Source organism: Schistocerca americana, chromosome 3 (genome assembly GCF_021461395.2).
Source record: "Schistocerca americana isolate TAMUIC-IGC-003095 chromosome 3, iqSchAmer2.1, whole genome shotgun sequence".
In the NCBI taxonomy this organism is placed as follows: Eukaryota; Metazoa; Arthropoda; class Insecta; order Orthoptera; family Acrididae; genus Schistocerca; species Schistocerca americana.
Genome location: NC_060121.1, coordinates 449,923,997 through 449,941,397, shown reverse-complemented (window position 1 = coordinate 449,941,397; position 17,401 = coordinate 449,923,997). Strand labels below are relative to the sequence as shown.

Sequence of the window (17,401 nt, the reverse complement as noted above, 5' to 3'; positions counted from 1 at the left end):
TCTTGTGTGAGTGGAGTCTTATCTTCACAGCAGAAATCAGAAGGTATCACTGACAGATTTTATCACAGGCATGATGCCCACCTCAAAATGGGAAACATAACATGTGGAGTCCCACAAACGTTGGTAATACCCCCACTCTTGCCCTTAACCAACATAAATGATCTACCAATTAGTTCAAAGAGTGGTGTACAAACTGTAATGTTTGCTGATAAAACACAAGCATAGTAATCAAGGACACAAACAAAACCTTACCATACACAGTTCAGATTATAGCTGAACAGGTTTCAAACGATGGTTATAGTTTTAATCTCATAAAGACTCAAATTGTAGGCATTGGTGGTCATATGCTATGTGAACCCATTGTGTTCCTTAAGGGGAGATTGTACCTTTGTAGGGGACAAAATAGGGAAAAAAAATATTTTCTTGCGCATAAACATTCCTGGGAGTGTATTTTACTAGAGAAACATGTTTTCTAAGGGCATTTTAGCCATTAAAGGTTTTAAATATTCATTTACTTTAAGGGCAGCACATGTTGCCATGTCCCCCTTTTGCCTTCTGTCAACTTCTTGAACTTCAGAAACCTAATTTGCTGATTTGTGAAAATATTTCTTGCTCGCAGTTGGCTGCCCTGTTTGTGTTCTGCATTCACTTGTTCCTTGTCCTTCAAGTACCCAAATCAATCATTTAACAGTGACATATGGTCTAGAATTCCTAGAACAGTATTTGTGGGTAAAGATACATTGAATTTGGGTGTTTATGATGCAGAGGCATATAACCTGGGGAAAATATGGTGATGGCACGTTCCAAATTGGATGCTGTCCATGTGAAGAAAGCAGATTATGAAATGACTACGGTAGCTAGGAAGGCAGGAATGCACTCAAGGAATGCTAAGAGAGCCATGGAGGATGAAGAAAATGCAGATGACCCAGGGTATGGTGCAGGACTGTTCTAACATCAGTAACAAACTATCAAACTATGTTCATCTTTAAAGCTGGATTCCTGAGATTTTATTTTTTTAAATGATTAGTTACATTTTCTTCAGGAACTTATCATCATAGAACAGTGAAACTTACACAACCTACAGAAACTGGGGTGAACATCAATGATGAATTTTTAAGAGAAGTTCATTTTAATATTTTAGAAGCTTAAATATGAGGAAAAAATTTTACAACTTGCAAAAAATTCTCTAAAAAATAAATTGTGCAAGTGACTTATCTACAAAAACAGGTCAATGGAGAAAGACTCTTGCTCCTCCAGCCATTAAAATTTTATAACATTATCAAGAACCATTCACAAGATAAATGCATCTAAAATTGACAAACTTAACATTGTAAGTATATAAGGTACAATCTCCCCTTAAAGTCCAATTGAATAACAAGGTAAAATGGAGTCAAACACATAGATAAACTAATCAGCAAGCCTCAGTTCACTATGTTTTGTTCTGAAAAGTAGCTCTCATTGTATTGATCTGAAGACTAATGTTGGCTTGTTTTAGATATTTTAATTTCTTGTTGTTCTACAGAATTAGTCTGGAGCAGTGTACCGCAAGCAAAAAGTGTGTGCTTATTCAGCAGAAATGAATGGTAAAAACAGATAACTCTACACCTTGCCCCAAAGTGTTTTCAAGTGGCTCAGAATTCTTACACATGCTTCTTAATACATTTGCTCCTTAATGGCCTTTTTTTTGGCAACAATAATCAGTTCCAGCTGAATTCTAGTGGGCACAATCACTATACATGGCACATAAAAATTTTGAGGTAGACTTTGCCTTCTTTCCTGTATTTTGAACGGTAGTTATGTACTTTGGCAAAAAGTATTCAGCTAGTTACCATCCTACATAAAGCAAGAAATTGGAAATCTCTGTCATTTCAAAATTAAATTAAAAATTTATCTCAGTAGCCTCTCTTCCTCGAAGTTATGTGAATATTGTTTCCAAGAACCGAAAAATTCTGTTAGCTGCATGTCAAGAAGCAATGTTCATTTTAAAGCTTCATGAGAAATGCACTGTGAACAGGACCCTCTACCCAATAGTCTTCTCTTCCTCTGGCCTGTCATCCCCTCCCAGTCGACATGTACACATCATTTTCATTGTGCCCCACACAAACTCACCAGCTGTGGTGACTGTGTATTGGCTTCCTGTCTCATGCACCTGCTGCCCCTCCTTCCCAAATACCTATCCCACACACATGCTGCCTCCCTCTGAGGCATCAACTCCAACTCCCTAACACATCCTCCCACTTTTTGTTTTTATGAAACTTTTCTTATCATTTATCTACTAACAAAATAAATTAACACCCAGTCTTCGTTTATTTTACCGTAAACTTGGTAGAAGCTGAATTTGAGGAAGATTGGTTGGGGTTCCAAAAAAATATACGAATACGGTAGGCAATGCTGAGAATCTGTGACATTTGCTAGAAGATACAATGAAGAAAGGCAAACCTACATTTATAGCATTTGTAGATTTAGAGAAAGCTTTTGACATTGTTGACTGGTCTACACTAACTGAAATTTTGAAGGTAGCAGGGATAAAATACAAGGAGCAAAAGATAATTTACAACTTGTACAGAAACCAGTCTGCAGTTATAGGAGTCAAAGGATGTTAAAGGGAAGTAGTGGTTGGAAAGGGAATGAGGCAGGTTTGTAGCTTATCCCCAATGTTATTCAGTCTGTACATTGAGCAAGCAGTAAAGGAAAGCAAGGACAAATTTTAAAATGGAACTCAAGTGAAGAGAGAAGAAATAAAAACTGTTTTGCCATTGACATAGCAATTCTGTCATAAATGGCAGAAGACTTGGGAGAGCAGTTGAACAGAATGGATAGTGTCTTGGAGTTCAAATGGATGTAGGTTGTAGTAGTTATGCAGAGATGAAAAGCCTTACACAGGATAGACTAGCAAGGAGAGCCGCAGGGAACCAGTCTTCAGACTGAAGATGATAATGACAATGATGACAACAGTAACAACAAAATTTTTAATTAAGAATACGTCAGTCATTTACAATTTTGAATTCACCGAGGTTACAAATAATTTGAGATGAGTTAGTAGTAATCTGAGAGGAAATTGTAAATTATGGGAATGATAGACTAAATGTCAATGAAACTCAAGAAAAGATATGCTCTTAAAGTTGCTGAACCTTCTTTATTGGAATAGTAACTGCTCTCACAATTCATCCTAACAGATTATAGTTGTGTGCTATATTGAATTTCACACCATCATATTTTCCTTTTTTAGTCAGTGCTCTTACCAACATACCCATTAAAGCAGAGTCAATTACTGTAGTGTATGGTCATTTGTTTCATCCACAAAACCCTGACTCCTCTTGGGGATCACTTCATATAAATTATGAAAGATGATCAGTGAGATTTTGTACTACTCCTTGAGAGATGTTGAAGGAGGAAAATGGATACGTAATTGTATTTCCAACACATATCACACTAGCTCAGTTGTGGAGTTCAAGAAAGGTTTGTTATTTGATTTTCAAACCAATGTTTAACCAGCTATGTGAGTGTTGACATAATTATCTTAGAAGATGTGATGCCCTACAGGGAACAATGCCTGTACCTCTGAGTGAATGATGTCACCTAATACACATTTATACACGTTGCCATTTACCTTTCCATTAATATGACCATAGGTACTATTGAAACTCATGATATGACATCCTAGACCAATACAGAAGCTTCAATACTTGGAAGAAGACAATACTCACAATGCCCTTCAGATTCAAACATGTATTGCAATACAGAACAGTGTAAAAGTAATCTGGTCAATCAAGTTTTTGTTGCTAGTAGTAGAGATTTTATATTCCTTGCACCACTGAAAGTTCATTTATCATTCACTTACTTTGAAAACAGTTTGAGAATAGTAGTTAAAACATCAGTGTTTTGTTTCAGCAGTTCTTACCACACTGTCTTTACTGATAATGTGTTCTCTAGACATATTCATCACTCACCAGTTACTTTCAATATGCTCACGAGTTATATTAGTCCTCTTAAATGTGATTTTGTCATGATCTGTAAGTTGTTTTTCAATTAATGTATATATGAAGTTTTACCATGAACCCTGTCCTTTCATTTGCAGCTGAGTGTACACTTAAACAAAACTTCTTTAGAACTGTTCATTCATTCCTTCATTCATTCGTTCAGATAGATGTATTGTTTCATAAACCCCATAATGAAAGAGAGCCTTCCGTGATGTGGAACCATCAAATTATAAATTAACAGGCAGCTTCTGCGGCCTGCTTTTGTAAAATATACTAACAACAGATTATGACTAGTGCTAATCTATTCACAATGATAATTATAGGAATCACTATATATCCTTTTGCCCAAGGCTTTGCCCATGTATGTGTTCAACACATATATTGCACACATTCCCTCCTTTGCGTTTCTGTGTCCACTTCTTCCTCCTATTGCCTCTCTGTCCACATCATCCTCCCACCTCTATTTGTCCATCTCCTCTCCACAAGCTCTGTCTCTTCATCTCCTCCCACTCCTCTCTTCTTGCATCTCCTCTGCCCCTCTCTCTGACTATATCTTACTCCCTGCTCCCTCTGGCTACCTCCTCCTTCCCTTTTCTCTGTCCATCTCCACCCCCTCCCCTCTTCCTTTTCAACCTGGCCACTGTTTCTCTACATGTGCCACCTACCTCCTGTATCTACCCGTCCTACACCCGTTCTCTATCCATCTCCTCCTCCCTCTCTTTCTGGCCATCCCCTTCCCCTGCACATCTGCAAGTGTATACCCCTAGGAGGCTTTCTGATACTACCTGCACAAGACACTTGTTGTGGAAGGCAGCCTTTTAGCCCATACCTCTGTTCCTACAGGAGCTAGAAGATTCTAACTGCCACAGTGCTGATTCTCATACCAAAGCTGCTAAAAATTAGTCCAGTGGTTTAGAAAGAGATGCTGAACACACATACATCATGTAAATTCGAAGAAAACTGGCTTCTTTCAAAAGAGCCGCTCCTCCTCCTCTTCTTCTAATTTTCCTCTTTGTCTCCCCCTGTCCTCTCATCCCCTAAGGGCTCTGCCCTTCATTTTTAACATTCCCAGATCTATCCCTCTCTCCACCTCCAAGCAAGGAAGTATTGGTTCTGAAAGTCATGATAGTGTCATATGTTTTTACTGTGTCTGTCAATGATTGTGGTATTTTGCCTCTTGAAGGTAAGTAATGAACAGCAATTTGTGTCATAATTTTTGAGTGAAATTTCTTTTTGATGCAGTAACATTTTGTAGACTTTCACACAAGAATATAAAACTGTGGGTTTTTAAATTAAAATTGTAATCAATATATAATCACAAGTACCTTATTGGAGATCAGTAACAGCCTCTTCCACCAGTATATAAGAACCAAACTTTTCTCAGTCAACAATTAGCAAAAGAAACACCCTGAGGAAGGCCACTTGCAATAGTGGCAAAAATGTCAGAAGTTTTACACACTGACAATGCATCATGGACCCAGAAGAGTTTTATTTATTATGATAAAGTTCATTAAGTAGTGGGTTCTGTGACTGCTCACATCCATTCAAAAAGTCATAGGCAGCAACAGAAGTGCTGTGGTTGTGTCAAGCCTATTCAGATTAGTTCTTCAGTGGCCTAATCACCATGGACAGGTACTGGATGTAACAATGTGATCCCAAGGTAAAGGAGCAAAGCAAGCATGGAAATGTAGATTCACCTCTGTCAAAACAGATGATGACCTACCCATCATCAGGCAAGCTGGAGCTGAGTGTTTCTTGGACTGCCATGGTGTGGTGCTGAGAGATTATGCTCATAAAGGGGCAAACTATCACCAGAGCATACTCTCAAAACCTTCTGACAAAATCATGGGAGGCTGTCAAGAAGAAGCAATGCAGGAGCTGTCCAAGAGGATGTTTTTGCTCTACAGCATGTGTGACTGCACAGAATCCAGTCACACATGTTTCTTCTTTGTGCTTCCAAAATTTGGCCTTCCCCCCCTCTCCCCACCAAAATATTCACCCTGTGTAGCACCCAGTAACTTCTTCCACTTTCCTCAGATGAAGAAACCATTGTGTGGCAGCCATTTTGACAAACTTCTACAACCAAGGTCTCCACTTCACCATCCATCTTTGGAGACACTTTACCACACTGTGGAGTGAATATCTAGAGGAGGACTAACACCATTATGATTACCTCTAGCACATTGTGTGTCGAGATAAAGGTAGTCTGATTACGTACAGTACTTTTCAAAATCCAAGCTGTTAGCTGCTAAGAATTTTTTTTCTATGTGTTTGTAAAGTCTGTTTTAAATTATCTATTCAACATTTTAAAATACTGCCAATAATGAGATGTGTTGGTAACTAAAACCCTGTTTTGAAAAATATTGCTCTGAAATGATTGTTTACATAAGTAACTTAGTATATTACAAAGCTGAGTTGAACATCAGTTGATTGTTTTACTAATAATTTCATAACCACTTAAATATTTATTTTTAAGAGAGCCAGCAGTATCGAAAGCTTTTTAGATGTAGGATGTAGTTAAACTTTATCAATATTGTTTCAGGATGTTTTCTTACAATCTGTAGGCTACCTACCACTAAAGTGGTCAGTCTTAAATTACCAATTATTGACAGAGAAAAAGTTATTAAAGGTACCTGTAATTCTGAGAGTATCATTGATCAGTTCATAATTCACCTGTAATAAAATTTCCCTTTTCCTGATTTGTTTTCCCTGTCACATATTTACTATGTTCCCAATAGGTCTTCATTTGTTGCTAGAGGAGCTTATCTTCCTTGTAATTTATGCTCTGTTGACTTTACCTAGAATTTTATAATACGATTTAATTCTGGTATCATCTGGCCTTCTCGATGCTAAGTAGTCGTCTCAAAGTTTTGCATGATATTCTGATTTCATTTGCGCTCCTTATTTTGGAAGCATTTAATCTACGTACACAGATTTTTGTAGGCATTAAACAGATCTCAAAGTATGACGCAGATTCCAATCTGGAACAGTGTTTCTCCCACACTCCCACACTTAATACCTTCTATAAAGTTTGGAAAAATGGGAGGTAGCTACTGGCAGGGCAAAACTTGAGGTCTGTGCACATAATTAGAAAGCAAATAAAGACACAAGTTCCGCAAGTTCAGTTTCTGACACAAATGATGGTTTGAATTTGTCAAGAAGTTTCATTGCAGTGTATGTTCTACTGCAGAGTAAAATATCTATTCTAAGCACCAGTACCTGTCACGCTGACTGTGTATAGGGTCATTCCATGTCAAATCACCCAATAAAAAATAAATTTTTCACCCACCACCTTAGATTTTCATGAAATTTGCCTCAAATGGTTCTAATACCATCCTGACAACACCTGCAAATTTTCTTTGCTGTATTTCTTATAGTTTTTTTTAAAAATTTTTAAAGTTTTTATGTTATGCGTTTTCCGAACCTTCGCAAATGGTAAATTTAATTTGTATTCAAAACTTTAAAATTGCATATCGTAAAAACTCCTTTTAGATAACATCATGAATTTTTGCAGCAAGTTTATTTATTATACATATTTGAAGATAAAAATGATACTATTATAATATATTAATATTTTCTATGAAAAAAAATTATATATATATGTATTTTTTTCTTTTTAACGGATGTTTTGTTTTATAAGAATTGCTATATCTAGAGTCTCAGACCTGATAGAATGCTCAAATTTGTTTTAATTTACTCTTAAACATATAGGCTACTTGATAAAACAAAAATAATGATGGCTTTTTAACATGTTTATTAATTATAGTAGATTACATTAGAATTATGTACAAAGATAGTGTACTTATGACACTTATGTATAACCCAACTGATTGCTTGAAACATTGAATTTTTTGAGTAATTTTGTTATTTAATAAACATTAGTGCTGATTCAAACTGTTTTTCCACTTCATCCAAGAGCTTTCAGTTCTTTTGATACAGTCTTTTTTGAAGTAATACATTCTTCCAGTGCTGCTTGATTGAGGTGCGTCTACTACACAGACTATGTGCTCCAAAGGCACTATGCAAGAATCTTCTCTTTCAGGCCAATAAAATGATGCAGCTGGTCCTGAAGGATGTAGAAATAGAATTTCTGCATCTTCTTCATCATTGAATATTGTTTTTACCAGTCCAAAGTACCAGTTACCATCATAATTTGCAGCCACATAGCTATTTATGGATGGTTCAACATGAACCCAATCAGTAGAAGAATGGAAAGGAAAGACTAAGGAGGGTTTTACACTATCTTTCCTTCTAATTTCAAGGTTGTTTGTTGGAAGTGGTTTGAAGTTATGAAAACTTCTTGTTCCAGGAATGGTTCGGGTTGCTGAAAAACATTTTTCTAGTTTTAACCGTAGCAAATCAGCTTCTTTTTTGTCAATAAATTGAAAATGAATGTTTTCAATATTTTTTTCACAAAACTTGTACACATCGATTGCTGTCATTATTTGTTCTTTGTCTGAAAGCTGTAGCCTGGCTTTCCTTAAAATTCTTTTAATAGTTCCTCCTAGGCCATCACAAATTGACTTCCCATGACTTGTTGCAAAAAAAGAGTGTTGGGCCTTCAAATTAAAGTCTCTCAAGTGTTCAGTCAAATTTTTAAAACTGTTTCTATTTTTGTACTGCCCAGCACAACCATCTGTAAAGTAGTGAACTGAGTCAATGTCAGTATGATGTAATGACAGCCACTTTGTAATTTCTTTTTGTACAAATTTAACAAAACCAGTGTCATGTTCATGGTCATCATTAATAAAACAGTGGTTGGAAACAAAAATATTGTTTTCCTCATTTCTTAGAAAAACTCCAACTGGGTGTAGAGTACAACCACCTCTGTTCCACTGGTAACTTTGGATCTCATTTTGCATAACAAAGGAATAATTTTCACTGAAATCCATCACAATAATTGCTGTTTTGGGTGGTGGGTCTTCTTTCAATCTTTTAAAGGCTGCTGATTGGGATTTTGCTATAAACGAGTGTGGGGTGAGCTTTTCCAATGACCTAACCAATAAAGAAATGTAGTCTTCAACACTGATAGACTGTTTGATCATTTCTGCCCTGTCTGTGTTAACCCACTGACTGATTACATTTTCTTCTTCTAAATCATAATCTTCACTTCGTTTTTCAGTTAAGCACTCTGCTAGTGCAGTATTTGCAGGACAGCTGTTGCAATGATGTAGCATGCAGTTTTGGTTTTCTGTGTTGCACACAAGCATCTTAATTAGGTCTTTATAAGATTCTTCAATTTTCACAGCATCCAGTAATAGTTTAACATTCTGGTGGATACTGCATACACATAAAGTGTGTGTGCCTGCAGCACCAGCAAGGATACACCATTTAGGTCTCAAGAAACAAAATTTTGAAAATCCTACTTCTACCTCAGGATTCTCCCATTTGAAAGAATAACAGAATTCTCTCAAGTTACACAAAATGAGTCTTTTTTGCATGTACACATTTTTTTTGAACACTTACTTTGTCTTTTGTTCCAGGTAGCACTCTGGAACTTTCATCCTTTTCATAAAAATCTGTTACAAGTCTTACTGTATTTTCAGAAAGAGTTTTACCTTTTTTTGGACCAGGAGTTTCCAAAATACCCTTTTCAGATTTTAGCTTTCTAGCTTGTCGCACCATGTACTCACTTACATTAAATTCTTTCATCACTTTATTTCGAGTCCAAGAATCTGGAGCCAAGGTCAGAATCTGGATTTTTCTAGACCTCCCAACAGATGAAATCTTCTCTTTCATAAGAGAAATCATTACATCAAAATCCTCTGCTTTCTCAACCACACTTTTATCTTCTTCGTCATCATCAGAACTTGGTGCATCATATTTTAATGCTTTTGAAACTGCCTTTTTTGCAGACTTTTCAATACTGCTAACCTTCCTTTTAAAATAAGACCCTTTACTTTGTTCTGACAAGCCATGAAGCTTTATCGGTGTTAAATCTAAATAATCAAGAGCAATGTTTGTTTGTACGAGGGATTCATTTCTGGATTCCAATGATTCTAATTCAACCATGACTTCATCATCTGTTTCACTTTCATTGACTTCAACTCTTAATTTTTCCTCACAAAAGTTACGGCATGTTGAGCAAAGCTTTTGTCCAGGTTTTATGCTAATATTTTTTGTCAGTAATTGTTTAGAAAGATCCAAGCCTACACTTCTCAACGATTTTTTGATGGGCTTTTTGTGTTTTTTTTAGTGGGTCTACACATGTTGTTTGATACTTTTCAAAAACATTTAAAAAGTGGTAGCTGTGGTGTGAACATATATTCTTAAATTCACACAGATTAATTCCAGATCTTAAGTGGTTCAAATATTTTTCTTCCTCACTCAATTCAGATACCGGTTGTAACTTTTTTGAAGGTGTGTAGGTTGTTTGGAAACAGTCAGATTTTTTAAATAACCCTACGCTACAGGTTTGAGTATCTGACATACTGATTTCACTTTTGGTCTGGTTACTTTTATAGGATATTGGAAAAGAATCTCTGTAAACTAAGTAACAGTACTTACTGAAAGTTCGAATAAACTTAATGAAATACTATCCAAGCACTATTTAACACTGTAATAATTTTTTACTTCAAAACACAGGAGTAACAAAACCAAATCCAAGCGTACATTGTTACTCCAAGAAGACAAAAACTTATTTTCGGTGTCTAAGTCACTTGGTACTTTTTATTTTTAAAATACAATTAATATTATTTTAAAAATTAGATTACTATTAAACAGGTTAAAAAGCCAATGTAATTTTTCTTTTATCTAATAGCCTATACAGTTAAGAGTATTTTAAAACAAATTTGAGCTTTCTATCATGTCTGAGACTCTAGATATTGCAGTTTTTGTAAAACTAAACATCTGTTAGCTAAAAAAATAAAAATAAAAAACTTGTAAATTTTTTTTCATTTGGAAGATTTTAATATATCTTTATGGTAATTTTTTTTAACATTTAGATATAATACACAAACTTATTCCAAAATTTCATACTGATATCTTGAGTATTCTTTAATATATAATTTTTTTTTAGTTGTGAGGACATGTTTAAGTTACGATTTCCGACTGCTGAAACCACGCCAAATCTAAAAACTTTAAAAATTTATTAAAAAAAACTAAAGAGATAGAGCAAAACAATTTTACAAGTGCTTTCAGATGATAAAAGGAGTAATTGTACGAAGTTTCATCAAAATCTGACATGGTTGGTGTCAAGGCCTGGGTGACTTGATATGGAATGACCCTATAGATCTTCATATTAAAAGGGTCTATATGAAAATGGAGAAAATAGACATTTTAGTGCAATATTTTCAGTAGTTGCTATTTCAGGTTAAAGCACTGTTATCTTTTCACTGAAAGCTTTAATATCCGTAAACAGAAATGAAATGCTAAAACAATAATACACCATTTAAAAGTTACAATATGAGAGAAGGAAAGTTGCTACTCACCATATAGCAGAGATGCTGAGCCGCGATAGGCACAATAAAAAGATTCACACAGTCATAGCTTTCGGCCATTAAGGCCTTTGTCAGCAGTACACACACACACACACACACACACACACACACACACACACACACACACACACACACACACACAAGCGCAGACTGCAGGTGTGTGTGTGTGTGTGTGTGTGTGTGTGTGTGTGTGTGTACTGCTGACAAAGGCCTTAATGGCAAAAAGCTATGACTGTGTGAATCTTTTTATTGTGCCTATTACAGCTTAGCATCTCGGCTATATGGTGAGTAGCAACTTTCCTTCTCTCGTATTGTTACATTCCATCATGGATTTTCCACTTAAAAGTTACACAGTTGTGTACTCTCTTTCACAACTACTTACTAAATTATCTCTCCCACCCCTGTGCCCCCTCCCCTTCGTCCTCCCCCCCCCCAACACCTCCCCTTCCCCTCACCCTCCCCTTCCTCTCACCCTCCCCTTCCCCTCACCCTCCCCTCCTCCACCCCTGCCCCCTCTCAGTCCCCATCTCCACACCCACCCCTTCCATCCCCTCCACCTCCTCCTCACCCCCTTCCCCTCCTCCATCCCCCTCCCCCCACCCTCACTCTCTCTCCTTCCCCCCCCCTCTTGTTCTCGACCCTCGCTCTACACGCTCTCCCTCACCACCACCCCCCTTGACCCTTCCCCCTCGCCCCTTCCTTTACCCCTCCCCCTACCCTCTCCTTCTGACCCACCTGTCCCCTCCCCCTTGCCTCTCCCTATCTGTTTTCCTCTCCCTGCCCCTCCCCCTCTTTTCCCTCTGGGTGTGGGCCAAGATGCAGTACATTGCCATGCCTGATGCAGAGTAGTAAAACTGTTAGCATTCAAAACAGCTTCCATTTGTCTCGCAGTGGATAAATACAGGTCCTGTATGGTTTACAAGGGAATCTTATACCGTTCTTCCCACAAAATAATGGCTAGTTTAGGTAGTGGCAGTGGAGGTGGATAGCAATCTCACAGCATCCACATCGAGGTAGACCACAAAGGCTCAGTAATGTTGAAATATGGTGACTGTGAAGGCCAGGGAACAATAATTCATCCTTGTGCTTACACAACAAGCCCTGGACAATGCAAGCTGTGTGAACAGCAGCCCTGTTGTCAAGGAGCACAGCATCTCCATTGAGGAACAGATATTGTACCACAGGATGGGCCTGATGAGCCAGAATGGTCATATAGTCCTTGGAAGTAATGTGACCTTAGAGAGTAACCTTGGGGCTCATGGTATTCCATAATGTGGCTGCCCAAACTATCAATGAACCCCCACCATGCTTCACTCCTGGGATGTAAACTTGACCAAAATTTGGAATAAGACTCTTCTTCTGCTTCATAGTCCAGGTTTTATGGCTTCAGCACCATGTTTCCCTCTTAGGGGGATTTGCCTCACTGAGATGAGTGGTTTTGGAATTCTAGCTCATCCTGCAATTCCCTGCTTATGGAGCTCCTTTTGTGTTGGTTTGGTGTTGACACGGTTCGCGAGTGTGATGTTCAGTTCTACAGTGAATTTTTACTTTTACAGCTGTTGTCCACTTATTTTTTTGTCACAGTCCTGTTCAGTGACCATATGTCATGATTTATCACAAGGGAACCTCCCCATCGCACCCCCCTCAGATTTAGTTATAAATTGACACAGTGGATAGGCCTTGAAAAACTGAACACAGATCAATCAAGAAAACAGGAAGAAGTTGTGTGGAACTATGAAAAAATAAGCAAAATATACAAACTGAGTAGTCCAAGTGTAAGATATGCAACATCAAGGACGATGTAAGCTGAAGAGCGCTGTGGTCCCGTGGTTAGAGTGATCAAGTGCGGAACTAGAGGTCCTTGGTTTGAGTCCTCCTTCGAATAAAAATTTTACTTACTTTATTTTCGCAAAGTTACGATCTGACCGTTCATTCATTGATGTTCCTGTTCACTGTAATAAGTTTAGTGTCTGTGTTTTGCGACCGCACCGCAAAACCGTGCGATTAGTAGACGAAAGGACGTGCCTCTCCAATAGGAACCGAAAACATTTGATTGCAAATTCATAGATCAACCGATTCCTCCACAGGAAAACACGTCTGAAATATTCTATACAACACTGGTGATGGCATGTGCGTCAAATTACAGGAATATGTTGTCGACCCACCTAACTTGCACACTTGGCGAATGGGTAAAAAGATTCTTCTACCTTGCCCGATTTAGGTTTTCTTGTGGATGTGATGATCAATCCCAAAAAAGTGATGAAAACATAAGAGTTTGTCACATAAATGGCAACAAATGAATGCAACAGTTTCACAGTCGCACTGTTTTCAATGTGCTCTGTCAAAACATACGTTTTTAACGTTTTCAAGTTTTTCCGTGTTTAGACCGTCAAATCCTGCATGTGTCCAAGCAAATCTGAACATGTCCTGGAATTTTGGAGAGCGAAGTTGATCATGTCTGAGTGCATGAACTTAGATAATTGTCTGAAAATAATAAATTAAAACTTTTCACTCGAGGGAGGATTGAACCAGAGACCTTCCGTTCCGTAGCTGCTCACGGTAACCACGGGACCACGGTGCTCCTCAGTGTGCACATACCTTGATGTGGCTTATCTTACACACGGACTACTCAGTTTGTATATTTTGCTTATTTTTTTCATAGTTCCATACAACTTCTTCCTGTTTTCTCAATTGATCTGTGTTCAGTTTTTCATGGCCTATCCCTGTGCCAACTTATAACAAAATCTGAGGGGGGTGCGATGGGGAGGTTCCCTTGTCAGCATAATTTCTTCCTCATTGTAACTTAGCAAATGATGATTTTCTGCATTACCTGTATGCAGTATAAAGCTTTGATACAGTGCCTCTTCAAACATCAAACACTTCAGCTGCTGTGATTATGGAAGCATCCACCATATGATCACCAACAATTTGCCAACATTCAAATGCACTGAGCTCCAACAAAATACCCTCCCAACTACACAGGACACTCTTCTGACCACTAACACTTGCAATATATTGAGGACATTGCACAGGTGCAACTTGCAGACTGTGTAGCATGTGCATTTATGTTCAAGCCGTACTGGTACCATATTTTTGTCCACCCGTGTGTGTGTGTGTGTGTGTGTGTGTGTGTGTGTGTGTGTGTGTGTGTGTGTATGTGACAATTCATTTGCTGTCTACACTAATTATATGTATAGATGGGCAGTTTATTTAACAGTTCACTTTCATAATGAGATTTTCACTCTGCAGCGGAGTGTGCGCTGATATGAAACTTCCTGGCAGATTAAAACTGTGTGCCCGACCGAGACTCGAACTCGGGACCTTTGCCTTTCGCGGGCAAGTGCTCTACCATCTAAGCTACCGAAGCACAACTCACGCCCGGTACTCACAGCATTACTTCTGCCAGTACCTCATCTCCTACCTTCCAAACTTTACAGAAGCTCTCCTGCGAACCTTGCAGAACTAGCACTCCCCCGGGCTGTGGCTAAGCCATGCCTCCGCAATATCCTTTCTTTCAGGAGTGCTAGTTCTGCAAGGTTCGCAGGAGAGCTTCTGTAAAGTTTGGAAGGTAGGAGACGAGGTACTGGCAGAAGTAAAGCTGTGAGCACCGGGTGTGAGTCGTGCTTCGGTAGCTCAGATGGTAGAGCACTTGCCCGCGAAAGGTAAAGGTCCCGAGTTCGAGTCTGGGTCGGGCACACAGTTTTAATCCGCCAGGAAGTTTCATATCAGCGCATACTCCGCTGCAGAGTGATAATCTCGTTCTGGAAACATCCCCCAGGCTGTGGCTAAGCCATGTCTCCGCAATATCCTTTCTTTCAGGAGTGCTAGTTCTGCAAGGTTCGCAGGAGGGCTTCTGTAAAGTTTGGAAGGTAGGAGACGAGGTACTGGCAGAAGTAAAGCTGTGAGTACCGGGCGTGAGTCGTGCTTCGGTAGCTCAGATGGTTGAGCACTTGCCCGCGAAAGGCAAAGGTCCTGAGTTCGAGTCTCGGTCGGGCACACAGTTTTAATCTGCCAGGAAGTTTCAGTTCACTTTCATAATTGTTCCTGTGCTTGTATGTGATTTGTAACTAAGAAACTTTATATTACAGTGCATCAAGAGGGCCGCTGCACTCCAAGTCATCGAGATGGTATGGATTGCACCATACATCGAGAAACTCATTTCACTGCTCCTCGATGGATGAAGTTGTTCCCTGCTGCTGCAATTGCAACTTATTATATTTTTGGGGTGATTGTGTTTGGCGCCGCCAGGTCACGCCCATTTTCTGACTGCCTCCTGTTCCCACTGGATTTTACAGCCTCTGGAGGTGTGGGACTCACATCAAGTACAGTTCGTACATGTTATGCTATTTACCTGGAAGGAGCAGTTGTACTAGCGGCTAGCGCAGTAGCAGTGTGGCAGGTTTCTGCAACAAAGGGACTAACAAACCTTGGTCTAAAGTTGGGGCTGCTTACTAACTCTTGACCAAGCAAAGCACACTGCAGATCAGCAAACAGCATGGTACTGAATGCAAAGGAGAGTAACAATATCAAACTATTTTTGTGATATTTTTGAAACAAGTTAAAATATTTGAAGATTTTAAGAAGTAATATAGTATTTATATATTTATATGTTGTTTAAATATGTTGTAAATGTGATACTTGTTTTGAACTACTGATTCTGATCATTTAAGGGAAAGAAAGGCAATATTCTAAAATTTGTCACGGGTTATCTGATTAGTGCATCACAGTGTAGCAATGATAGCTTGAAAGTTGCTGAAGAAAAATTCATTTTGCAGTACTTGATTATGGACCATTTCTACTCAGTTATTCAAAGTAAACATTTCATTGGCTGTTAATATAAAGGATTTTATTTGTTTATAGTGATTTAAAAACTTTTGTAAGTATGCCAGTGTACAGTTACTGTTGCTGTTACATGAACTTAAAGTGTAATCTTTATGTATTATTTGTGCAGTTTCCCATCATAAATATGTAGAATTCCTCAGGATACTGTGCTAAAGTTGAACAATATTTCTGCAGTCCTATTTCCATGGTTTTAGTTTTAAATATTATCATTATCAGAACCATTACTTGTATCTTTGAGTGATAATTTATCACTTGTGCTGTTACAGTCTTCATTAATCACAGAGTTTGATGAATATAAACTGAATCTTCATGTAATGCACATCAAATGTTGACAGGATTTTTACCATAAATCAGTAATAAAAGTTATTGCCACAATGCATTGTAAATCTCATTTACACCGAGACTAATGAGGCTATATTTTTGGAGATACTACTGCTGTCATTACTAAGAATACTAGTTGCAGCAGATCACAAATTTGTCATTTCTTGTATACTTTCTAACAAATGAAACTGTGTTATATTTATATCTTCTAATATTATTTAAATGCCATGGTTTTATTTTTACTTCTCTCTTTTTTTTTTTTTATTTCTCTCCTGCTTCTCTTCTCCAACTTCCTTGATCAACCTTCCTCTTTTCTGATAGATACTTGAGAACACTCTGATTCTACATTGTTGCACATATTTATTAAGAAAAGCATGTAAATTAAAACTATATAATTTTCAGTAATTAATATATCTATATCAACACTGGACAAAAGTATTCATTTGGTTTTAGTAGGTATAAATGAAAGACTGGACATATGGACAATCATGGATGCTGTAAAAGGGACATGAAATAAATTTCAGAAAACAAAATACAAGTGTTTCAGTAAAGATACTTCAGACTCTACCAGCATGCGCATGTGATAGGTTACCTATATTTGATAAAATGAGTCTCTGACCTACATAATTTTCAAGAAAATTCTCTTTTTGCTATTTGTCCCTAATAATAATTCTATGCTTTTTTTTTACTATTTTGTGGTTATTTGATTTGTTGCTTAGTTTGTCTTTTCTTAATACCATTTTTTCTTTGCAGAAACTGTCATATCCACTCTTAATACATACAGTGTGGACATCTTGTTCATACCTGTTCATTAATATT

At 37.8% G+C, this 17,401-nt stretch overlaps 1 protein-coding gene across 2 annotated transcripts in view; it reads left to right on the top strand.

Moving 5' to 3' along the window:
* Positions 1-16,794, top strand: part of LOC124605272 — a 277,629-nt gene extending 260,835 nt beyond the window's left edge. For both annotated transcript variants that reach the window (XM_047136840.1, XM_047136839.1), the window contains exon 4: positions 15,508-16,794. In XM_047136840.1, coding sequence (XP_046992796.1) covers positions 15,508-15,881 — 374 coding nt within the window. In that variant the 3' untranslated portion in view covers positions 15,882-16,794. The remainder of the gene's footprint in view (positions 1-15,507) is intronic.
* Positions 16,795-17,401: the final 607 nt, after the last annotated feature.